Source organism: Delphinapterus leucas, chromosome 12, assembly GCF_059928025.1.
Source record: "Delphinapterus leucas isolate spDelLeu-1000000601 "Yukka" chromosome 12, BTC_Dleu_Yukka2, whole genome shotgun sequence".
NCBI lineage: Eukaryota > Metazoa > Chordata > Mammalia > Artiodactyla > Monodontidae > Delphinapterus > Delphinapterus leucas.
Genome location: NC_143140.1, coordinates 66466136 through 66487634, shown reverse-complemented (window position 1 = coordinate 66487634; position 21499 = coordinate 66466136). Strand labels below are relative to the sequence as shown.

At 38.6% G+C, this 21499-nt stretch overlaps 1 protein-coding gene and 1 pseudogene across 1 annotated transcript; one reads left to right on the top strand and one right to left on the bottom strand.

The window, feature by feature from the left end:
* The first annotated feature begins 2289 nt into the window (after positions 1-2289).
* Positions 2290-11508, top strand: LOC149747890 (trace amine-associated receptor 3-like; annotated as a pseudogene).
* Positions 11509-12327: 819 nt separating this feature from the next.
* LOC111165819 (trace amine-associated receptor 9-like) lies at positions 12328-13966 on the bottom strand. The gene is given in 3 exon segments (XM_022556806.2): positions 12328-13296; positions 13298-13545; positions 13548-13966. Coding segments are annotated over 3 exon segments (1050 nt in total). The 5' UTR covers positions 13945-13966; the 3' UTR covers positions 12328-12891.
* Positions 13967-21499: the final 7533 nt, after the last annotated feature.

Below are 21499 nucleotides of genomic sequence, written 5' to 3'. Positions count from 1 at the left end.
TGCAGGGGACACGGGTTCGAGCCCTGGTCTGGGAGGATCCCACATGCCGCAGAGCAACTAGGCCCGTGAGCCACAACTACTGAGCCTGCATGTCTGGAGCCTGTGCTCCGCAACAAGAGAGGCCGCGATAGTGAGAGGCCTGCACACCGCGATGAAGAGTGGCCCCCGCTTGCCACAACTAGAGAAAGCCCTCGCACAGAAATGAAGACCCAACACAGCAAAATTAAATTAATTAATTAATTAACTCCTACCCCCAACATCTTCTTTAAAAAAAAAAAAAAGGTAGGTCCTTCATCATGTGAGTAGATTTAAGTCGGTAACATCTGAGATTTTGGCATCATTACGTGAGTTCCTTAAAGAGCTAATTATGCCCCATTCCCCCGAGAGGGTTGATGTGACTTGTTCTTTTAGTCACATTTAAAAGAAGGAAAAAAGACAAAAACGATAGGTGATAAGACCTCTTCTTAGTGACTGGAATGTGAGACAATGTGTGGACAGTGACAATCAGATTTTCCTAGAGATGGAAGACGTATAACCATTCTTCTACTTGAACTACTGATCTCATCCATGTGTAACTGAATCAGGTTCCTTAGGGTCACCTGTAACTCAACAGTTTAGATTGACTTTTATAATTGTTACAGTAAATAGCGGATTTAGAGCCTTCAGCGCTGTAGGTAATGAAAACTTCAGAAAGCAGAGATTCCTGAGAGGATGGAGGGGTGGTTTAGGCTCATTTAGCTGTTAAACTTTAGAAAGGCAAGGTTTTGCTTTGGCTTTTTTTTTTTTTTTTTTCCAAACCCAATTCCCTTGAGACTGATTGTTAAGTTGTAAAACAACACAATGAGCATAGATCAGGTTGTCTAGTTCCATAAAAGCATTCACGCTAGTTAGAAAAGAAACAAAGAAATGCAGTTCCTTGAGCAAGGAGTTTAATTAACAATGTCATCTTCTGCGGTGCAACAGGAGAAGGGATTAAGGACAGATCTGCACTTTCTCTTCCTTGGGTTTTCTTAAGAAGCGAATTGTCACTCTAACAATGCAGTGGCATTTCTGGTGGATTGATTCCTCTTTTTTCATCTTGGTCATGTACAAAGAGTAGTGTAGCAATGCAGAAGATTATAGGTGTGGTACTTAATATAAATTTGTAATAAAAGGTAGAGCTTTTTAAAAATGCAAACAGGATAATGTGTGCCTTTTGGCGGTGCAACATGTTTCCTGGGAAGAAGATTTAGAATCGCGGAAAGGGTTATTTCTTCATAAGCAGCTGAGTAAATCATTTACCACAAGTGTTCACCTATGTGAAGCAGAGGGTTAAGGCAGTTACCTGGGTTTTTACATACAATCCCATCCCTTTACTTACTTTGGGGAAATCTTTTCTGGTCAAATGTATTCTTGATGTTGAATGTGGTGTTCATCCCAACCAGGAAAGAACAAAGGAAGGAAGGAAGGGAGGGAGGGAGGGAGGGAGGACAAGAGGAAAGTCACCTTTGATGGTGTTCTTTACATATCAGGCATTGTGCTACGGTTGTTCACATGTATTATTTAATATAAGATCCATTAGCATTGAATTTTTTATAGAAATTGAGCAACTGAAAGAAATAAATTGCTTGGGTAAGGACAAAATAATTCAATGAAAGCAGAAAGAATGATTATTAGGAAGAAGGACTTTTTAAAGTCCCTTAAAAGCCTTAAATAGTGGGTACTAAAGCAGTATATTTAATACGGTAGCACTAAACAAATTTAATGACAAGGTAAAAAGGAATGAGATCATATTAGAACAATCAGGAAATTCTTTATTATTATGGTCTGCTCCTGCAGGTTAGTCACTTTCTTAGGGAATGTAGAAATCACTTTTAATTTGACAATTTAGTAGAAGACAGTTCAGACATAAGCTGAATGGGCGAGAAATTCATTATGTCCCAAATCTTTAATTTTTGTGCTTGAGTTTCTTGTGGAAACAAAAGACATCCTCCTTAATTCTGTTGCAAACCTTGTATCTATATGTGCTTACATTAATAGGTTTAAAAAACTTTCAGGAATAATTCTGTCATTTCTGTAAACAGTATGTAGGACATTGGTGGGCAGAGACCCCAAAATATACTTTGGTAGCTCACCTATCATGTGCTGTAATCACCCACATCACCCCCACTCCATTTTCAGTTCCTTTGCTACCCTGTGTCCCATCACACAATTAGGCCATTAGCTCTCCACACGTGGGGATCCGGCCCCAGAGCAGGAAGCATAAGGAGGATAAAGTTGCCTTGGACTCGACACTTAGAATCAGTTTGGAGAAATCTTTTTTTTTTTTTTTTTTTTTTGCGGTGTGCGGGCCTCTCACTGTTGTGGCCTCTCCCGTTGCGGAGCACAGGCTCCGGACGCGCAGGCTCAGCGGCCATGGCTCACAGGCCCAGCCGCTCCGCGGCATGTGGGATCTTCCCAGACCGGGGCACGAACCCATGTCCCCTGCATCGGCAGGCGGACTCTCAACCACTGCGCCACCAGGGAAGCCCAATTTTCTACTTTATTAGCAGGAGAATTCCAGTCAGAGCCTTCCTTTCTTTCTCAGGCTCATTCACACCTTGTATTGTTAATTGGTGTTATGATTTTTTAATAAATGTGGAGTACATACCAAAAAAAGGTTGTGTTTTGAATGTATCTCTCCTTTTTGCTTAATGTATATACATATGCTTTGAATACTAGACTACTAGGAGGAGGAAGGAAAGAAGAAAACTTATATTTATGGGGGCACCTCTGAGCACAAGGAACTTTATATTTGTTATTCAATGACTTTTTAACTATAGTTGAGACCCATTAGTAACTTGTGAAATCCACTTAGAGTTCTGCAACCAGTGGTGCGCTAGAAAATGTTCAACACCTGGCTCTGAAAAGAAAGGAAAAAAAGCCCTGATTTGTAGAATTTGATGTTTTTTTTTTTTTCCATTGAGCTGATTTCAAGCTATGAATATAATGTCAACTGGCTCTGAAAATTCTTTAAAAGTTACCCTATTCTTGCAAGTGGACACGAGTGGTTCTATTTTACCACTGGCTGCAAATGACATTTTTAATGAAAGGAAAACTAGAAGAGAAGGAAATAGATAATCTCCGAATACATGACTTGCATTGAGGGTAAATATTGCCTTATGAAGCTTTAATTTTAGTTCTATACATGGATATGTTTGTATGTGTGTTTTTGTACGTGTAAGCGCACTGTGTTTCATTGAAGTGTTTTTTGTTTAATTTATCCATTACATTATATGAATGAACAATTTTTTTTCCCTAAGGATTCTGTCAAACTGGAACAAATCACTGAAGCAGAAATTAATACTTTTCTCCCATCCCAATATCTTCTCATTTCAGGAATCAAAGTGTAAACAGAAACCTTTTATGATTCAGACAATTATTCCTCCTTTGGATATCAGCCAACATTTAATTTAGCCACATATGTCTATATATTTTTAAGATACAGAAGTTTTAATAACTTATCTTTTCAGAATGAAGCCCCAATGACCATGAAATTGTCATCCTTTATTTGGAAAAAAAAGAACTGAAAACTATCTGAGACATTAAAAATAGACAGAATCATTCAATATCCCCCAGGAAAGAAAGATAAAAGAGCTGTTCCACTGGGGCTGTGCACTTAGTGTCTCTCTTGGAGCTCCTGGATCTGAGTTCTTCACTCCAGTTCTCTTGAGAGCAGAGGTAAGCTCATATGAGTCAGATATCTCAGTCCTTGACATCACACTTTCTACAGTCCTGACCTCGTGCCTGTAAAGCCACCAGAAGAGACGCAATGATTTACAACCAACTTTTCAAGAAAGGGAAAGTACTGAGTCAATAAAAAGGCCTAGAAATGTACTATCCTTTTTTAAATAAAATCTGATTTATTCTCTTCTCCAAAATAATGGAATAGTGGTAAATAAATTTTATAAAGAACCAGAAATTGTTACAAATAGGATGCAAGAGAAAAGGTAGCATTTTTTTCTAACTGGAAAATGATTGCTATGGAAAAAAGGTCTTAAATTTTCCATCAAAATTTGTTTGGTAAGGTTTGTAAATCTCTATGTATTGGCATATTAAAAATGTTTTTTGCAGAGTACAGGAACTCTGCAAGACATGATTTCGTAAACGCGCACTCTCCTCTTTGATAGTATATCTAAATAAAAAGCTCTTGGTTTATGCTTCTTAATTCACTGCCAGACACTACATATTTCACTTTTGATATTCTTTTCTCTTGCAAGCAGTATGTACTGAAGACGCTCTGTTGCTCTTTGCTCCTCAAAATTATTCACTTATTTCAGATGCAAAGAGTGCCCAAGTTAAAAACGCAGTTTCTTTATTGTCTAGAACTGTTCTCCTGGAATTCAATGGTCATGCAAATAACACAGGTATCTTTCCAAGATGTGCATTTGGGGATGAGTCAGGTTTTTCACTTCCAAAAATGTTTCCAGGAGATGATGATGTAGCTGGTCTGCGGACCATACTTTAATTAGCAAGGACTGTATGGGAGAAACTATGAACAGAGGAAGCCATAGACTTTCTTACTGTTATTATTATTTTTATTTCCCATTATTAGATGGTAAGTGATGGTGGGAGATTTATTGCAACAGGAACCCAAAGACCTGGATTGTAATGTTAGTTACAATATTTAGTAGCAATGGCTCCCTCAAGACCTTAGTTATTTTCTATACAGGGAAGAGTTGGGAGAATGCAGTAGAAATATGCCTTTCAAGTAATTTAGAAACTTTAAAACATTCAGAATTTGTGTTGAGTGGGTTTCATTTGGAATACTGTATGTTTAGGGAGTGGGTATTAACTACTTTCCAAACAGGATTTACTGTTTCCTAATATTTTAATTTTTCCCAAACTAAACGTCTCTAATACCATGAGACAAGATGGCTATTAAGTAGGTTCCTTACTGTGTTGAAATTAATTTCCTTCTACTTAATTCAGCAAGCCATTACTACTTGCCTGCCATGTACACAGCTCTGCATTAAGTGTTGCCAGGCTTAGATGGTTAATGGCATTTTATCTGATTAACTGTAAATTTCTCAAGGGATTGAACTGTAAATTCAGATTAAGTATTTTTTTAAAGTGGTGTGCTAGAAGAAGGAAGCAAAGGCATTGGAAATGAAAGTCAGCTGTAAAATGAGGAAGTGGACAACTTATCTCTAAGATCTTCAGCCACCTCAATAGTCTATAATTTTATGAGATTAACTCCAAGGAGAGTGAAAAAAGGTTTCTGGAGGGAAATGATATTTGAGCTGAGCCTTCAGGTTGTCAGAGATAAAGGGTCAGGTGGAGGAAAGGGGGTTGGCCAAGCCAGGACGTTTATGGGGAGACTGTGTGGCCAAAGGTTGCTGGAGTATTGTAGACTGAAGGGAGGAAAGACTATAACCATGCCAACAGATGCTGAAAAGATACATTTATCAGGGGCAAGCCAGTGCTCCAGTGTTCAAGACAAGGCATGTTTTCTCAGACCCTTTCCCTGTATCCACCAAAAAAAGTGTATGTGGTCTTGATAAAAGATTTATTTAGATCAGTTCCCCTTGGGCCTGCTACTTCTCTGATAGTTTTAGTAAAGATTTTTCTCTTCTGTTTGTTGTCAAATAATGCTATAGTTTATAGATTATTATAACAAAGATGCTTTGCTATGGTTATAATTTTCACTCTCCTTTCTTCCCCTGCTCTCTGACAGGGAGGTCACTCTGCCTGTTCTGTGTGTGTATTTATTGTTACTTAAATTGTTTTACCTGCTCCCAGCTGTTTTCAAAAAGACAATGTTTTCAATATGTTATTTCTGCCCATTGCCAACTGCCATGTGGTTTAATGAAGCTTACTTATGAACTGTGATTCCATTTATTTGGAACAAATAAGTTATTTGTCATAGAAATGAGTCATAGAGAAAAATCTTTTTCTTCTGTTTATCTTAGTTTTCACTGCAGCATTTGAATACAGTCTACTTATTGTCATCCCTGGCATGGTTTCCAAGTAGTTTCTGTTATTTTAGTCTTTAAATATTCATTATGGTCTATGATAGACATTAGAGAATTAACCAGAAAAGATCCGACATCATGGATTTTCATAAATCTCAGCCTTTGCTTATCTTTCCTATTATACTACGCACACCATTTACACTTTGGCAATATGACACTAGTTCAAATTTTGAAATTACTCATAAAATTGTACTGTAATCTTTATTTAACAATTGAAAATTAACACAAATCTGCTCTTTGAATGGCATCTGCTTTTAGGCTAAGAATGATTTTGGAGCTTTAAAAATAGAATTTATATTTGAGACTTGGAAGTTTAAGATCAGTTTTTTAATAGGTTATGTAAAAATTGACATTACTTTCTGACCTGTGGCAAGAGAAATGATGAAACAGTTATTGTTGGTGTTAGTTCCAAGTCTTCAAGTTGGTGCTGGTTTCAGTGAAAGTCTCTTTCTCCTAACTGAAACACCTTGAGCAGAGACATTCAGAAGAGCCTATGTTCTGAGAGGCTGGTTGGAAAATTTATGAGGTTCTCTTAAACAATCTTCTAACAGCTGAAATACTTTAGACTTCAGCCTTAAGTTCCAGGAAGCATGGAGCAATCAAACTTTAAAGGAGAAAAGAAAGCATATTACTTATCAACATTATTTAAGTTCAAATTAAAAAAAATTTAAACTTGCTTTTTATTGCATTTAATTTGAGTCAGTATATTAAAGAACTAACAACACTTATTTATATTTTCCTTTGCTAATCCTTCTGATATGACTTTTTTCCACAAATAAAAAGGAGAAAAATCACAATTTGGGTAAATTTATGGAACTGTACACACATACACTTATACACACAGACATATGTGGCAACAGCGATTTTAAGTTCCTTACCTGAGAAGTTAGGCTCTAGAAGAAGGGAACATGTTTATAGCAAGCTGACACTTGCATTAGTTGGTGCCTCATAGATAGCATGGGCAAATATTTGCCTCTTTCTGTTAGAACCACGGATTATAAGTTTCCATTTTCTACCACTATCTTTTATGACATTCATACTTTAAGGCTGTGAATGTTAGATTCTCAACCAAACTTTTTCCTCCTACTGAAATGAATGTGTCCAGCCCATTGAAGATTCTCTTCAATAAGCTTTAGTTCCATGATAGAGTCTAGCACTGATAATCTGACCCCTTGTAAATGTACACGACTGGAGATGTGCCAACCCTATTATCTGTCAGCGCTTGAAACTAAAACTTGAGGGGAAAAAGGAAAAGATCCCCATGGGAAATAATTCATATCTGGACATTTTTTACATACAAAAATGGCAATTTCATCAAGGTTTCAGGGTTTAATAAAATAGTTTACATGGAAGACTCAAAAAAAAGTATAAAATTGAAAGAAATGTCATAATCCTTATGAGGAAAAGCAGGAAGGAAGGTAGGAATAATGCTAATGGCCTTAAATACCTTCATAGACAACTTTTTAAAAAAATTTAATTAATTAATTAATTAATGGCTGTGTTGGCTCTTCGTTTCTGCGCGAGGGCTTTCTCTAGTTGGGGCAAGTGGGGGCCACTCTTCATCGCGGTGCGCGGGCCTCTCACTGTCGCGGAGCACAGGCTCCAGACACTCAGGCTCAGTAATTGTGGCTCACGGGGCTAGTTGCTCCGCGGATCTTCCCAGACCAGAGCTCGAACCCGTGTCCCCTGCATTGGCAGGCAGATTCTCAACCACTGCGCCACCAGGGAAGCCCGACAACTTTTAAACTTACAAGCAAGTTAGGAAACAAAAGTTTTTTTGAAAATCAGCGATTTAGAAATCAGAATACAGTTTTCCAAAAGGACATTATTTGTTAAAACTGGTTAACATGGGCTTCATTAAGTGTTTACTAGATAGATGTCATGCTTCTAACGATGTTTAAAATAAAATGTTAAATAGGGTCTATTCTCCCTATTCTATAAAGGAGGAGACTGAGGTTCAGGAGCCCTGAGAAAGTTGTCCAAAATAATATGGTTAATAAGTGGTGCAACCAAAAGTCAACCACAGGGCTGCCTGATTTCAAAGCCATACTGTGGAACGTAAGGGAGAAAGGAGGCTGGAAACTGTATCACATAATAAATCTTTGTAAACATTCCATTTGAGGGCTTCTCCAGTTCTGAAAGTATTTGAATTTTCCCTTTTATAAATAGTAAGTGGGCATAGTGGAAGATTTGGTCTCACATCGAAACGCCTTCTAGAATCCTCTCAATCTTTAAAAAATGGAGCAGTTACTTGTATTTAACACCCAGGTGAAGTTGGTTCAATGTCATGGCTGTGATCATTGAAATCATATGGGCAATTGAGGTGTGACACATAGTTTTCTGGGTAATAATGTACTTTAACTGCCTACATATTCATGGACTTAAATATGTACAAGTTTAAGTAAGTATGTGCTCTCCAACGCAGTATTTTCTTTAATTATTGAGAGTATGTGAGTTTCAGTGGGAAGAACACTCCCAACTCTGCAAAGAGGTAGGTAAGGCGCCAAGTATTACATAAGGGACATTAATGAGCCAGTAAAACCCCATCCTAACATAACCATGGACCACTGAGTGGGCTCTTATCCCACTACTGCCACCATCTCCCAAGTGCATTTAGCTGAAACACTCAGCAGCTTTTTTTTTTCTTTCTTTTACTAATACCTTCGTATCTATCTGGACTCAAGATCCTTAGTTCTTGTCTCACTAGCCTCAGGGATCAGTAAAATACGTTCGTAGAAAATCTGTCAGCTCTGCCTGTCTAAATGCTACTCTGGGAGGGATTCTTTTATAGCAGCAACAGAAGCAATTTAATACAGGAGGATACTGTCATGAATTGAGCTCCTGAATCTAGTCCATTCATTTTCATCAAAGTTTCAAACATATTGAATCAATTGCTTTTACTGGAACAATGCAGGTATTTAAAAAAACAACTGTAACTTACCATTTATGTATAAATTTATTCATTCAGAAATATGTATCTAGTGCCTGCTACAAACATTAACCTAAGTACTGAGAATCCAGGGGTGAGCAAGATAGACTAGGTCTTTGCCTCCTGGTCGTATATCAGAAAGGCATGCCTGTGACCAATAGGAGTCACATGAGTCTGTGAGTGGGAAATTTGTGACTGTAATGAGTCAGTCAGCAATGGAGTATGTGACATGGTTCCACTAGTTAGAATCTCAGATAAGGAAGAAGACTCAAGAAATACAGGGAAGGGAAATGAAGAGTAGAAGACAGGAGAGGAGGAAAGGGGAGAGGAGAGGAAGGGAATAGACAGTACAGAAGCTGTGGTTTAGCCGGTAGGTACATGGCTTTCTGTGTATTTCAATAGCCGCATGCCATTTATAACTCTTAAAACACCCACAGACTTTTTACAAACGAAGATTTCAAATTATCGAAAGAATGAGGAAGGAAAACATTGTGATTTCACTTAGCTTTTGTGGATTAAGTATTTTTATGTTGTAGTTCAAAGGAGTTTCTAGGGAAGTGTCAGTTTAACGTGAAAATTGACCCCCTTTTTCTAAAAAAACAGCTTTATTGAGGTATAATTGATATACCGTGAGCTGCAGAATTTGATGAGTTTGGAAATATGCAAACACCTGTGATACCATCACCAAAATCAAGGTATTAGGCATATCCAACACCTCCCAGGTTTTCCTTCTGTCCCTTTGTTTTGTTTGTTTCTTTGTGGTACAAACACTTAACATGAGGTCTACCATCTTAATGAATTTTGAAGTGCACAATACCATCTTAATAATAATGGGCATTATGTTGTACAGCAGACTTCTAGAACTTATTCATCTAGCATAACTGAAACTTTATACACACTGAGCAACTACCCAGTTCCCCCAATAACCACTATAGTATTCTCTGCTTCATAAGTTTGACTATTTTAGATGCCTCATGTAAGTGGAGTAAACCACTGAAAAGCTTCCAATACATTACAGGGAATAGAACAGCCAATAGATAAACCCATTTTGAATGAATAAATAGATGGATGAAATAAAATAGACTAAAACAGGAAAGAGTGAGCAGTTGAGATTTTTCATTTTCAAATGTAGCAAATAACTCAGAAAGTAAACACCAGTGATATAATTTTAAATATTTAGATATAATTGAAATGAATTAATAACAGGGGACTTTATTGTACTCTCAGGGACTGAAATTTACTGGAATCATTTTAAGAAGAGAAGAGACACAAACTTATCCTCCTAGAAAGTAATTTGAAGTCATAAAGCACCATGGATCTAACTTATATTCCTGAAGACTTATCCAGTTGTCCAAAATTTGGAAATAAATGCTGTCCTCCCACCAGCTGCCATTTTCATGTCCGAGGAATAATGTACTCAATTATGATTGGGGCCATGTTTATCACTATCTTTGGAAACTCGGTTATAATCATTTCCATATCGCATTTCAAGCAACTTCACTCGCCCACAAATTTTCTGATCCTCTCCATGGCAACTCTCCATGGCAACCACTGACTTTCTGCTGGGTTTGGTCATTATGCCATGCAGCATGGTGTGATCAGTGGAGAGCTGCTGGTATTTTGGGGGTGGTTTTGCAAATTCCACACGAGCTTTGACATGATGCTAAGTCTGGCCTCCACTTTCCTCCTCTGTTCCATGGCAACTGATCGATTTTATGCTGTGTGTTACCCCCTACACTACACGACCAAAATGACCACCTCCATGATAAAGCACCTGTCGACATTTTGTTGATCAGCCCCTACGCTTTCTTCTTTTGGTTTAGTGCTATCTAAGGTCAATGTTTCTGGTATGCAGAGCTATGAGATTCTCGTTGCTTGCTTCAATTTCTGTGCACTTACTTTCAACAAATTTGGGGGGACAGTACTGTTCACTACATGTTTTTTTACTCCTGGCTCTATTATGGTTGGTATTCATGGCAAAATCTTTATTGTTTCCAAATGACATGCTCGAGTTATCAGCAACATGCTTGAAAACACAAAGGGAGAAGTGAAAAAAAACTTATCTAGGGCTTCCCTAGTGGCACAGTGGTTGAGAGCCCGCCTGCCGATACAGGGGACACGGGTTCGTGCCTTGGTCCGGGAGGATCCCACATGCCGCGGAGCGGCTGGACCCGTGAGCCATGGTCGCTGAGGCTGCGCGTCCGGAGCCTGTGCTCCACAACAGGAGAGGCCACAACAGTGAGAGGCCTGCGTACCGCAAAAAAATTTTAAAAAAGGTGACCAGTAGACCTGTTCCATGACGTTATGGTGTGAACCACACAGGTATTCTGCTGCAAATACCTTTCATCCTCTTTACCTTTACTTTTCTTCTCCTAAATACTGTCAGCTCTATTTGAAAGGTATTAATGCACAAATGTGAAACAGCTTAATCTTGTGTAAAGTATTTCCAAACTGGTTCATTAATATAACACATAATGTTTATGTAACTCTGTTTACTTAGTTATCTCTTCTTCTCATTTCATAAAACAAGTTTGTTACAGGGAATTCCCTGGCGGTCTAGTGGTTAGGACTTGGTGCTTTCGCTGCCATGGGCTGGGTTTGATCCCTGGTCAGGGATCTAAGATCCCACAAGCCATGCAGCATGGCCAAAAAACAAAACAAGTTTGCTACAGAATAGTCTGTGAAAATCAGCTAGCTACATAAACAAAGATTTAAGGCTGTGATTCAAAGACTTGAAAAGGCAAATCACCCTATTTTTAGTTTTTTTCAAATTTTTACTCTATCTTAAACACGCAATGTATATGTTTAATTAAAATGAATTAAAATTCATGTGACTAAGAAATTATCAGATGAGAAAACCGAAGCTCTTCCTAGAGTCTACAATACCAGTTTGGGTACTTGCTAATTTGAAATAATTCTTAGTTATATTCGGGTCATTCGGTTTTATATTTCCAATGCCAAATACAGTGTCTAGTACAAGGAACGAACTCAAAAGTGAAAAAAATGTTAATTTGAATTAGCTTTTTTATAAAATTCTTATTTTACTTCAAATTGCTAAAGAAAAGCAGTACAGAAACCATCTCTTTGTCCACATGCTCATTTGACCATAATAAATTATGTCCTCCAAAAGTAAAATGCAGTCTAACCATATAATCACTGTACATGTTCTTTGAACACAGCGTCTGTAAAATGGAGAGGAGGCATCACCAGGGTTTGGAAAACACAAGAGCTTCAGTGTTTTTCAATGTTTAATTCACTGGGAAATTCCCACTGCAGCTTTTTCTAAAGTCCTTGTAGATTAACAAAAGTTTCAGGAATTTATAATCTTGTATTTACTTCTCAAACTGTACTTTGGAAGATTTTTGTCCCCCCAAAATCTACCTTCAAGTTAGGCAAGAGGTTTTTTTCCCCTATATACATTTTGGACAAATAAACATTGGTAACAAGGATAGAAGGATCTACAAAATTCAAATTATTTGAAGAAACAATGAGAAATTTCAGATGCAAAGGTAGAGAATCAGAAAAGCATAAAAGAATACGAAATGGAAAATAATCAGCAAATCCTATTCATTTATTTCTAAATGCTAAAAAAATGTCAAAATGTATGAAGAAAACAAATGTTTTACAACAACTAACCATTGAATGTTAATATCCTCCTAGTTGGCAAATGATTACGCTTGCCTCTCTAGATCCAAGTGTTTAATTTTGCACTTGACCTTAATCCACATTAGTTGTTTTTTTTTTTTGCGGTACGCGGGCCTCTCCCTGTTGTGGCCTCTCCCGTTGCGGAGCACAGGCTCCGGACGCGCAGGCTCAGCGGCCATGGCTCACGGGCCCAGCGGCTCCGCGGCATGTGGGATCTTCCCGGACCAGAGCACGAACCCATGTCCCCTGCGTCGGCAGGCGGACTCTCAACCACTGCGCCACCAGGGAAGCCCCCGCATTAGTTTTAAAGTCCCTGCAGTAATCTTAACAATATACATCTGTTTCCTCAGAGAGTAAATTAATTGTGGATGAATCACTTCTTAAGACTTTGCCACTTGCAATAAGTTTTATTGCCTTCTGAAACCATGGATAAAAGAAAGCGTATATCAAGGGGTTCATAGCTGAATTATAATAAACACACCACACTAAAATCTCATAAACATAAGGAGGAGTTATAAAATTCATATGAGCGTCAATTATAGCGTCAATAATGTATGGAAGCCAAGAGACCAGAAAAGCTGCCATAGCAATACCCAATGTTTCAGCAGCTTTTCTCTCTCTCTTTTCCACTCTTTCCTTATAACTCTCTGAGGAGGACTGAACTTGGCTGGCTGTACTTTCCATCTTCCTGGCCTGATATTTAGCCACCAAAAATACCTTACCGTATATAAACAAACACCATGGCAACAGTGGGTATAAAGAATAGAAGAAAATAAATTAGAACCCAATTTTGATTCATTGAAGCCGGACAGCCTCCTACACAGGTGAGAGCAACTACTAGGTCCTCAACTCCTTCCTCATTGACCCCTGTGTGAAAGATAGAAAAACTATATGTGACAGAAAAGAACCAAGAGAGAACAATGCATATTCCTGAAACCAAGTCAGTAAACTTGGTTGGGTAGGTCAGAGGATCAGTAAAGCAATATATCTGTCAACAGAGATACAGCATAAGTGAAATAAAGAAGCAAAACAGAAGGAATTATCAAAACATGTATGAAATTTACAGTAACTCTCCCCAAAGTACCAGCAGCTCTCCAGAGACCTCACTGTGCTAAAGGGCATCACAGTCACTCCCACCAAGAAGTCCGCACAGGCCAGGGATGCGATCAGAAACTTTGTAGATGTGTGCAGCTGTTTGAAGTGAAGAATAGCAGTAATGACCAGTAAGTTTCCAAACACAGCCAGCAGGGCCCCAAAACTGAGGACTGCACACAGAATTGCCCGAGGACCTGGTGAGTAAGGAGTCTTAAGATAGGACCTGTTCACGTTCTTGTAGCAGAGTTTCACAGCTTCAGCTTGGGAGAAATTGTTCACCATTGCCTTCTTGTTTGAATGATTTCAAGGTTCTCAACTTCCCTATTTCAGCCATTTAAAACAAGAAGGAGATGGCAATTTCAAAAGCTTCTGTAAGAGGAAAAAATTTCTAGTTAAAATGAAAGCTAGTAACTTTTCTCCCATTTTGAGGGGCATATTAACTATAACCTCTTGGTCTTTCCAAAAAGTATTCCCAAGTTTTTAATATATTTAGAGTGAAAACTTGTTGCAGAAAGTCATTAAAATTATAGTCAACATACTTAGTCCAATGATATGTTTTATAAAATGTAATTAGCTAATCACTAGAAAATCCCTTTTTTGTGTTACTTTACCTTTTGAAATCTTGCCTGTAACCACCTGAGAACTAATTAAGCTACCAAAGGCTGTTTTATTTACTAAGCTATCTCCCTTAAGTAGTCATTTCAGCAGTAATGATAAACTGTACTTCATTCTTTCAAGAAGGAAGAAATAAATTACATCTTCTTCAAATTATAGCCTCAAAAATCCCTATAGTATAGACTGTAAAGACGGAGGAAACATTTACTCATAATAGCTTGTTAAACTTATTTGGGGAATAGATTTCTTCTACTGCTTATATTTTCAGAGTTTATGGGGTTTTCTTTTCTTTTTGTATTCCTTCGTGGTCTGATAGCTTAAGATGATTTGGAGAACTATTCTTACCAGGTTGATACTAATATATAACCAGTGTGTAAGTATTTTCCCTGCTACTAGCCAGTTTTAGATGTCTAAAATCAGTAAGATTGATGAAAATAAGCAATAACTCACCTAGCCCCTTACCTTCCCATCCTTAAAAAACAGTATATTTTTAAACCTACCACAGAGGAGTAGGCAACACCTGGAATGGTCTTGGGGCAGGGTGGGTAGGGAGGTTGTAGATTAGCCATGTCTCTGGTGGGAATGGATTCATGCTAAGTCCTCCAAAATTCAAGTAGTGACCAAGTTGGTTTCTCCTGGTGTTTGTTTTTGTTTGTTTTTATACTGAGGAAAACAGTCTTCAAACACTTTACAGAGCTCACCAAACAATAGTGACTAATTATTTTTTTACTTCATTTAACCATGAAAATGTACAACCTTGCATCTATATCTTAACTGAACTAGAGACTAGGCTACTTGTATTGCCATTATCCCGTACCAGAGCTCTGTCCTCTGTTGAAACTGCAGGTTCTTAAAAAAAGGCTATGTGAACACACCCGTGTATCTTTTATCTATATATCTATACTCTCTAGTAAGTAGGCTTTGTTAATCTGTGAATTTTAAATGTTTGTGTATGTGTGGTATGTGTGTATATACACCTGTGGTACTTTCAGGATTTACTAGTCCATGAATTTTAAATCAACTCATTTTTACTTTTTTTTTTTAATTAATTAATTTATTTATTTTTGACTGTGTTGGGTCTTCGTTTCTGTGCGAGGGCTTTCTCTAGTTGCCGCGAGCAGGGGCCACTCTTCATCGCGGTGCGTGGGCCTCTCATTGTCACGGCCTCTCTTGTTGCAGAGCATGGGCTCCAGACGCGCGCAGGTTCAGTAGCTGTGGCGCACGGGCCTAGTTGCTCCAGCAGCATGTGGAATCTTCCCAGACCAGGGCTCGAACCCGTGTCCCCTGCGTTAGCAGGTAGATTCTCAACCACTGTGCCACCAGGGAAGACCCTCATTTTTACTTTTATTCTTCAAGTTTATACGTACTTAAGCCCTCACTGGTTTAATGGCATAAGTCTAAGTCTTCTCCTTAGAGAGCATCTCCCAGTTACTCCTGGGATTCCCAAGGTGGGTGCATGCATGTGCTCACAAGTCAGTTTACCCCATAAAAAGACCATTTGACACCCGCATATTTTCTTCTTCTGTCCCAGCTCTCCAGGTAAAGTTCACCACATCTCTTGTTTTATTCTAGAGCTGGCTAAAGAAATTTCATCACTGCCACCATAGATGGTGTCCTGCCTTAGAGTCTGAGTGTCTACGTAAAGGCTGCTATCTCCCCAAGCTTTAGGCTCCCCACTTCACTGGCAATGCTGCTGTAGTACAAAAGGAGAGAGACCCCTTCCTCAGGCCTTTACACTTGGGCCCTAAAATAGCAGCCTTCAGTCTTATAGAGTGTCTTAAATCTTACCCTTCCCTAGAAGCAGACACTTGAGGAGTGATGAGCACTCCTCAGACCCACATCTTGGCTTAATATTTTACGCCCGTAAAAGGAGCTAGAGCTTCTCAAAGAAATGATTCATCCAAGCCATGGGACCAGGAAAGTACAGGAAGAAACTGGAACATATTTTTATATCACTTTTTTTTTTTAATGTCGGAGCACTTTCATAAAGACGCTGTTACAGCATGAATGGGTTCCCACTGGCCAAATAAGGGACAATTTGAGTGCTAAAATAATTAGGGAGAGTAAAAACAAATTATAAACCATTAGAAAAAAATGAGAAACTGTGACGCCATATTAATTAGAGAGAAAAAGAAAGAGAGAGATGATTGTAGATAGATAGATAGATCATAGGTAGATAAAGAAGGGCTCTTTATTATATAGTAGAATACCAAGTGCAACTGATACATACAGAGAGGGTGCTGGAGTTGGAGCATCATAATTTTGGAGCCATCACAATAATATTGATTCAGAGAGAATCATCAATGGATGCTAAATCTGGTGGGAGGGGAGGGGAATTTTGATGAGAGTCTAGAAAAAGCATTTTGAAATAGAGTTTAACTGATGCAACAGAACTATTTTCTACAGATATAAATGATTAATTAGGAAGAGCACAGACACAGTAATACCCCCAGTCCTCCTTGGCAAGATGTGATAAATAGCTCCTTTAAAGTCTTTTTGTCTCTCCATGATGCTGGAAATTCTTAACAAATCATCATCTTTAAGAGCTCTCTGGAAAGTGTATTTTACTGTGAGGGGCAATGTAGTAGAACATTTTTCATATCTAGTATCACATTATATCCATAGACAACCCATTCTTGCCTAGCATAGAGACTGAGAAACTGGACATGTTTATTGTACAACAGAAGGTTCAGAAAAGAAGTGTTTGTTGGGTGGCCCTGAAACATAAAGCAGTCAGAGGACAACACAGGAACACAGTGCGTCCCTAAGAGGAGGGATGCCAAAGAAAATATATGCCAAGTATCAGGTCCATATTGTTACCCTAGATTTTTAACATTTGCTTAAGGGTCTTAATGATTCCCTAAAATATTCTTGGACAAGTTTTGAAGCTTTAGATCAGAGGAAACAAGGTTTAATGTCCTTGTTGATTCAATGCTCTTGTTAGTTAATTGAGTTGAACCACATATAGTCTAGCCCAGAGCTAGATATCCAATAAAACTTTCTGTGATGAAAGAAACATTCTATAATCTGCACTGTCCAATATGACAGCCACTATTCACATGTGGTTATTGAACACTTGAAATGTGGTTTCTCAATTGAGAAACTGATTTTTTAATTCAATTTAATTTTAAAGAACTTAAGTTAAAATAGCCACATGTGGCTAGTTACAGCTGTATTGGGCAGATTAGGCCTATGCTAAAGGGACAAAACAAAAAAGACCTATCACAGCACTTTAATTTCGAGAGCTGTTTCACCATACAAACTTTATTTAGGTCATTTTGTCTAGCAAAACTGGACTTTTTGCCCTGAAAATAGTATTGATTATTTTGTTTTGCTTTTCAAAGTTTATTTTTTAATTTAGTGAGCACCTATGATTAAGGCAGAATAGTGGGGTAATTAAGGACACAGTCCTCGGTGGGGCTGCGGGGGGAGAACACAGACCTCAGGTTTAGAAAAACTCATACTCAAATAGTAGTACTTAATTTTTCAGAACCTCAATTTTTAGAAATTCAGAAATCCTAAATGTGGCATGGGGAGAAATACTTGGCTGTTATTTTTTCACATACTTGTTTCTGCTCCTGTCTGACAGTAATCTTACTCCTGTCTTTCTAGGGCTGCAGTTACACTACGTTAAACCACTGGATATTATCTAACAATTCTCTGAAGCCACATTCTTTTTTCCAATCTTTTTATCCCTCTCTCTTCTTAATATTGGATAATATCTCATGAACTATCTCCAACTTCACTACTATTTTCTCTGTAACTTCCCTTTGGCTAAGCCCCTCTAGCAATCTTTTATTTCAAATACTTATTTTTGTCAGTTCTAGAATTTTCATTTGGTGTTTTATTGCTTTCAGTTCTCTGCTGAGATTTCCCATGTTTCATTCATGGGTAGCATATTTTGTTTTACTTCATTGAGGGTAGTTATAGCAACCGCCTTGACCTCCTTATCTCCTAGTTCATGTTTGTCATCTCAGGGTTGGTCTCAACTGATCTTCTTCTTTCTTAACAATGTGTCCCATTTTCCTAGTTTTTTGTATGTTGGATAATTTGGGGTTGTATTCCAGATGCTGTGAATATTAACTTTTGGAGCCTCTCCTCAAACGTTCAGAAATAGCAGGAGTATCAATAAAAGCAACAACAAATCACGAAAGTAGAGATTAATAAAAGTTTATTGTGCCCACGTCAAAAGACAGTTTGTGAGCCAGGAGCACTCAAACCAAAACTTGGAATAAGGCTCAGGAGTATATTGTTACAAAGTTTGTCTATCCAGGGTTTCCCTGGTGGCGCAGTGGTTGAGAGTCTGCCCGCCGATGCAGGGGACACGGGTTCGTGCCCCGGTCCGGGAGGTTCCCACATGCCGCGGAGCCGCTGGGCCCGTGAGCCATGGCCGCTGAGCCTGCGCGTCCGGAGCCTGTGCTCCGCAACGGGAGAGGCCACAGCAGTGAGAGGCCCACGTACCACAAAAAAAAAAAAGAACAAACGTTATCTATCCAGAAGGCAGTGACTTCATTCTTCACAGTGATTGGTTATAGTATTAGAATTTTCTTAAATGATGGGGAATTGGTTAGTGGTTACCTCATATGAATTTTGGAAATAGTTCAAGTTTTGCTTGCTTATGATTTCCTAGAGGCATAAGGAAGAAAGACCCAGGTCAAGTTAGTGCTGCAAATTAAGCTAAATTAAGCTTTGTTCCTATGACTAAACTGGTTTTGTCTGCTCGGGGAATTTTCAAGGCTGGTCTCCATTTATTTTTGGCTTTAACCCTCTGAGCTATTTTCTCTGGTGAGTATTACCTCTTTGGTTTTAGTAGACTCTGTTTCCTGGGGGGTAGCTCCTCTTATGTCAGACCCATTGTCTTTATCTAACCTGTTTTAATCTGCTTGGCACATGTGTCATTCAGGCGTCAGCCAGAGCTGTAGGTGGACAGAATTTAGGGATCCTCCAATCTGGCTCTTTTCTTTCTGAGAGTCCCACACTCTTCCCAGTCACCACAGTTACCCTGGATCTCCAGGCCAGAAAGACCATGTTTTCCCACAAGTTCCCTGCCAACCCATGTCCTTCAAGCATGTCCAAATTATGGTTCTCCTGCCTTTCTGTAGGTTTGGGGATCTACCCTAAATCTTTCTAGTGAGTTAAATTTCTTCATAAAACAATCTACAAATGGAGTCAATGTTGTGAATGAGGAGCAATGAGGATTCCAGGATGATTACTTGCTTTCAGGCTGAGATACCAGGTGGAGGAGAAAGTGTGGGTAGGGCATGGAGAAGGGAGAGGATTTCCAGTTGGGACATGATGAAGCTGAGATGTTTAAGGACAGTTAAGTTGGGAACTGTCCAGTGGACTAATGGATACATCTGTGTAGAACTCAAAAGACTAGAGGGAGTTATTTGGGGCCATCATCATATATCATAATCAATCCCCCAGGGAACTAACAATGTTGAGGGAATGATTCTTCATTACAAATCCACTGTGTGTCAGGCATCCAGTAAGTGCCACTATAACATGATAAAATTGCTTTTCTCAGATCACATGTGAGTTATTAATGACTTTACAATTCAAGACTATGAATAAAATTGTCCAAGATGCTAGATTTGTTTTATAATGCATGGAACAAGTTAGGTATAAAAATGGTTCTGAAATTTCCATTATTCTTTCTTGATCAAAATCTTAGGATACAATATGCTCCATCACATAGTTCAAATGATATAATACGTTTTTTACAACTATTTAAAAAATTTCCGCTTCTTATCAGTGTTAGAACATATCTTCATTTGGGATAGTCTCTTTGGTTTTAAGAAAAACTGTTTCTAAACACTATTTTCTTGGCTTTGAGGGAATTTTATCCATAATCGAGTAATCATTTACTTAACAAAATATAAATTATGATGCTTGAAAATTAAATCCCTAAAATAGTAAGTAAAAGTATGAAGGGGATTGGGGCATCTTAACTCATTATTTCTAGGCAGGTCTTTCTTACTGATCTATTTCAAAGGTCTCCATTGTTTTAATGACCCTCTCATTTTTCCCCTGTACTTTGCTGCCCCTTAGCGGTCACTCTGAGCAATATTGGGCTGACCCAACAAAAGATAAGTAAAAGCCCAGAAGGGAAGTGTCTGTTCAAAAATGAGTCACCACCTCCCCAAAATGAGGCCCAGGCCGAGCCCCTTGAAAGCATGCCAGTTAGGGACCAACCACTTTCTCCCTTCCAAGCTACCCCTCTATACAAACAAGTCAAAGAAAGGTTTTTGAACTTGTCTTCATTAGAATCACATGAGGTGCTTAAGATTTCCAGGCCCTACACCCAGAAGTTCCGACCTCTAGGACTGAGGTGAAATGTGCTTTTTTAAATCAAGCACCCCAAATGATTCTGCCATTCCACAGAACACTTTTTGAGAAACACTGCCACAGGGGAAGTAGCACTGTTAGAAAGGAAAGTGCTCTAAACTCAGTCAGAAAAATCAAGCCCATACATTCCAGTCATACTTGCTAAGATCCTTCTAGAGCCAGGCATCCATGCCAGGTGCTAAGAGTGCAGATAAAAGCCGCAACCCCTAGCCTATTCATAGTCTAGTTTGGGAGAGGCCGAGTAAACAATTACAGCACTCTAAGAACTCTGGAAAGAGAGAGGAGTATTCAGGGGGACAAGGAGTGGGTGAGGGAAGGACCCTGGGAGAGCCAGGTTGATGGTATTTATTGTAGAAAGTTCTCCAGTCAAAGAGACTCTGAAGTGAGTTAGTAAGGACAGATTGCATTCAAGTTTCTAACTTCTCTGACCCTGAACACATCTTCAAACTCTCTGGGTTTCAATTTGTTATTTGTACGAGAAAAAAACAGGGTATATATAATGTGGATTTATACATGTGGTTACATACATGTTTGACTCTTTCTGGGGCTGTTTTTCACTTTTACTTGACAGTGTGCTTACACTTTACACTCGTGACAGTGTTTGTAATAGGTAGAATGACTGACCACAAGATGTCATTCACTGACTCCAAATAGCTCCCACCCAGTGTTTTACAGTGCTATTTATATATGTGATCCAGATGTCTTAGGAAGAACAGTTGGCTACTCTTTCACCCAAAACAGGTAAGGTTCTAACTGCTCATTGTATTTCATTAATAATTCACAATAAACTATCAGACAGAGATCTATAACGCATTTTTGTTTAATCTTATCATCGATCATGGCATTTTAGTGAAACCCAAGAAAGGTCCAAAGG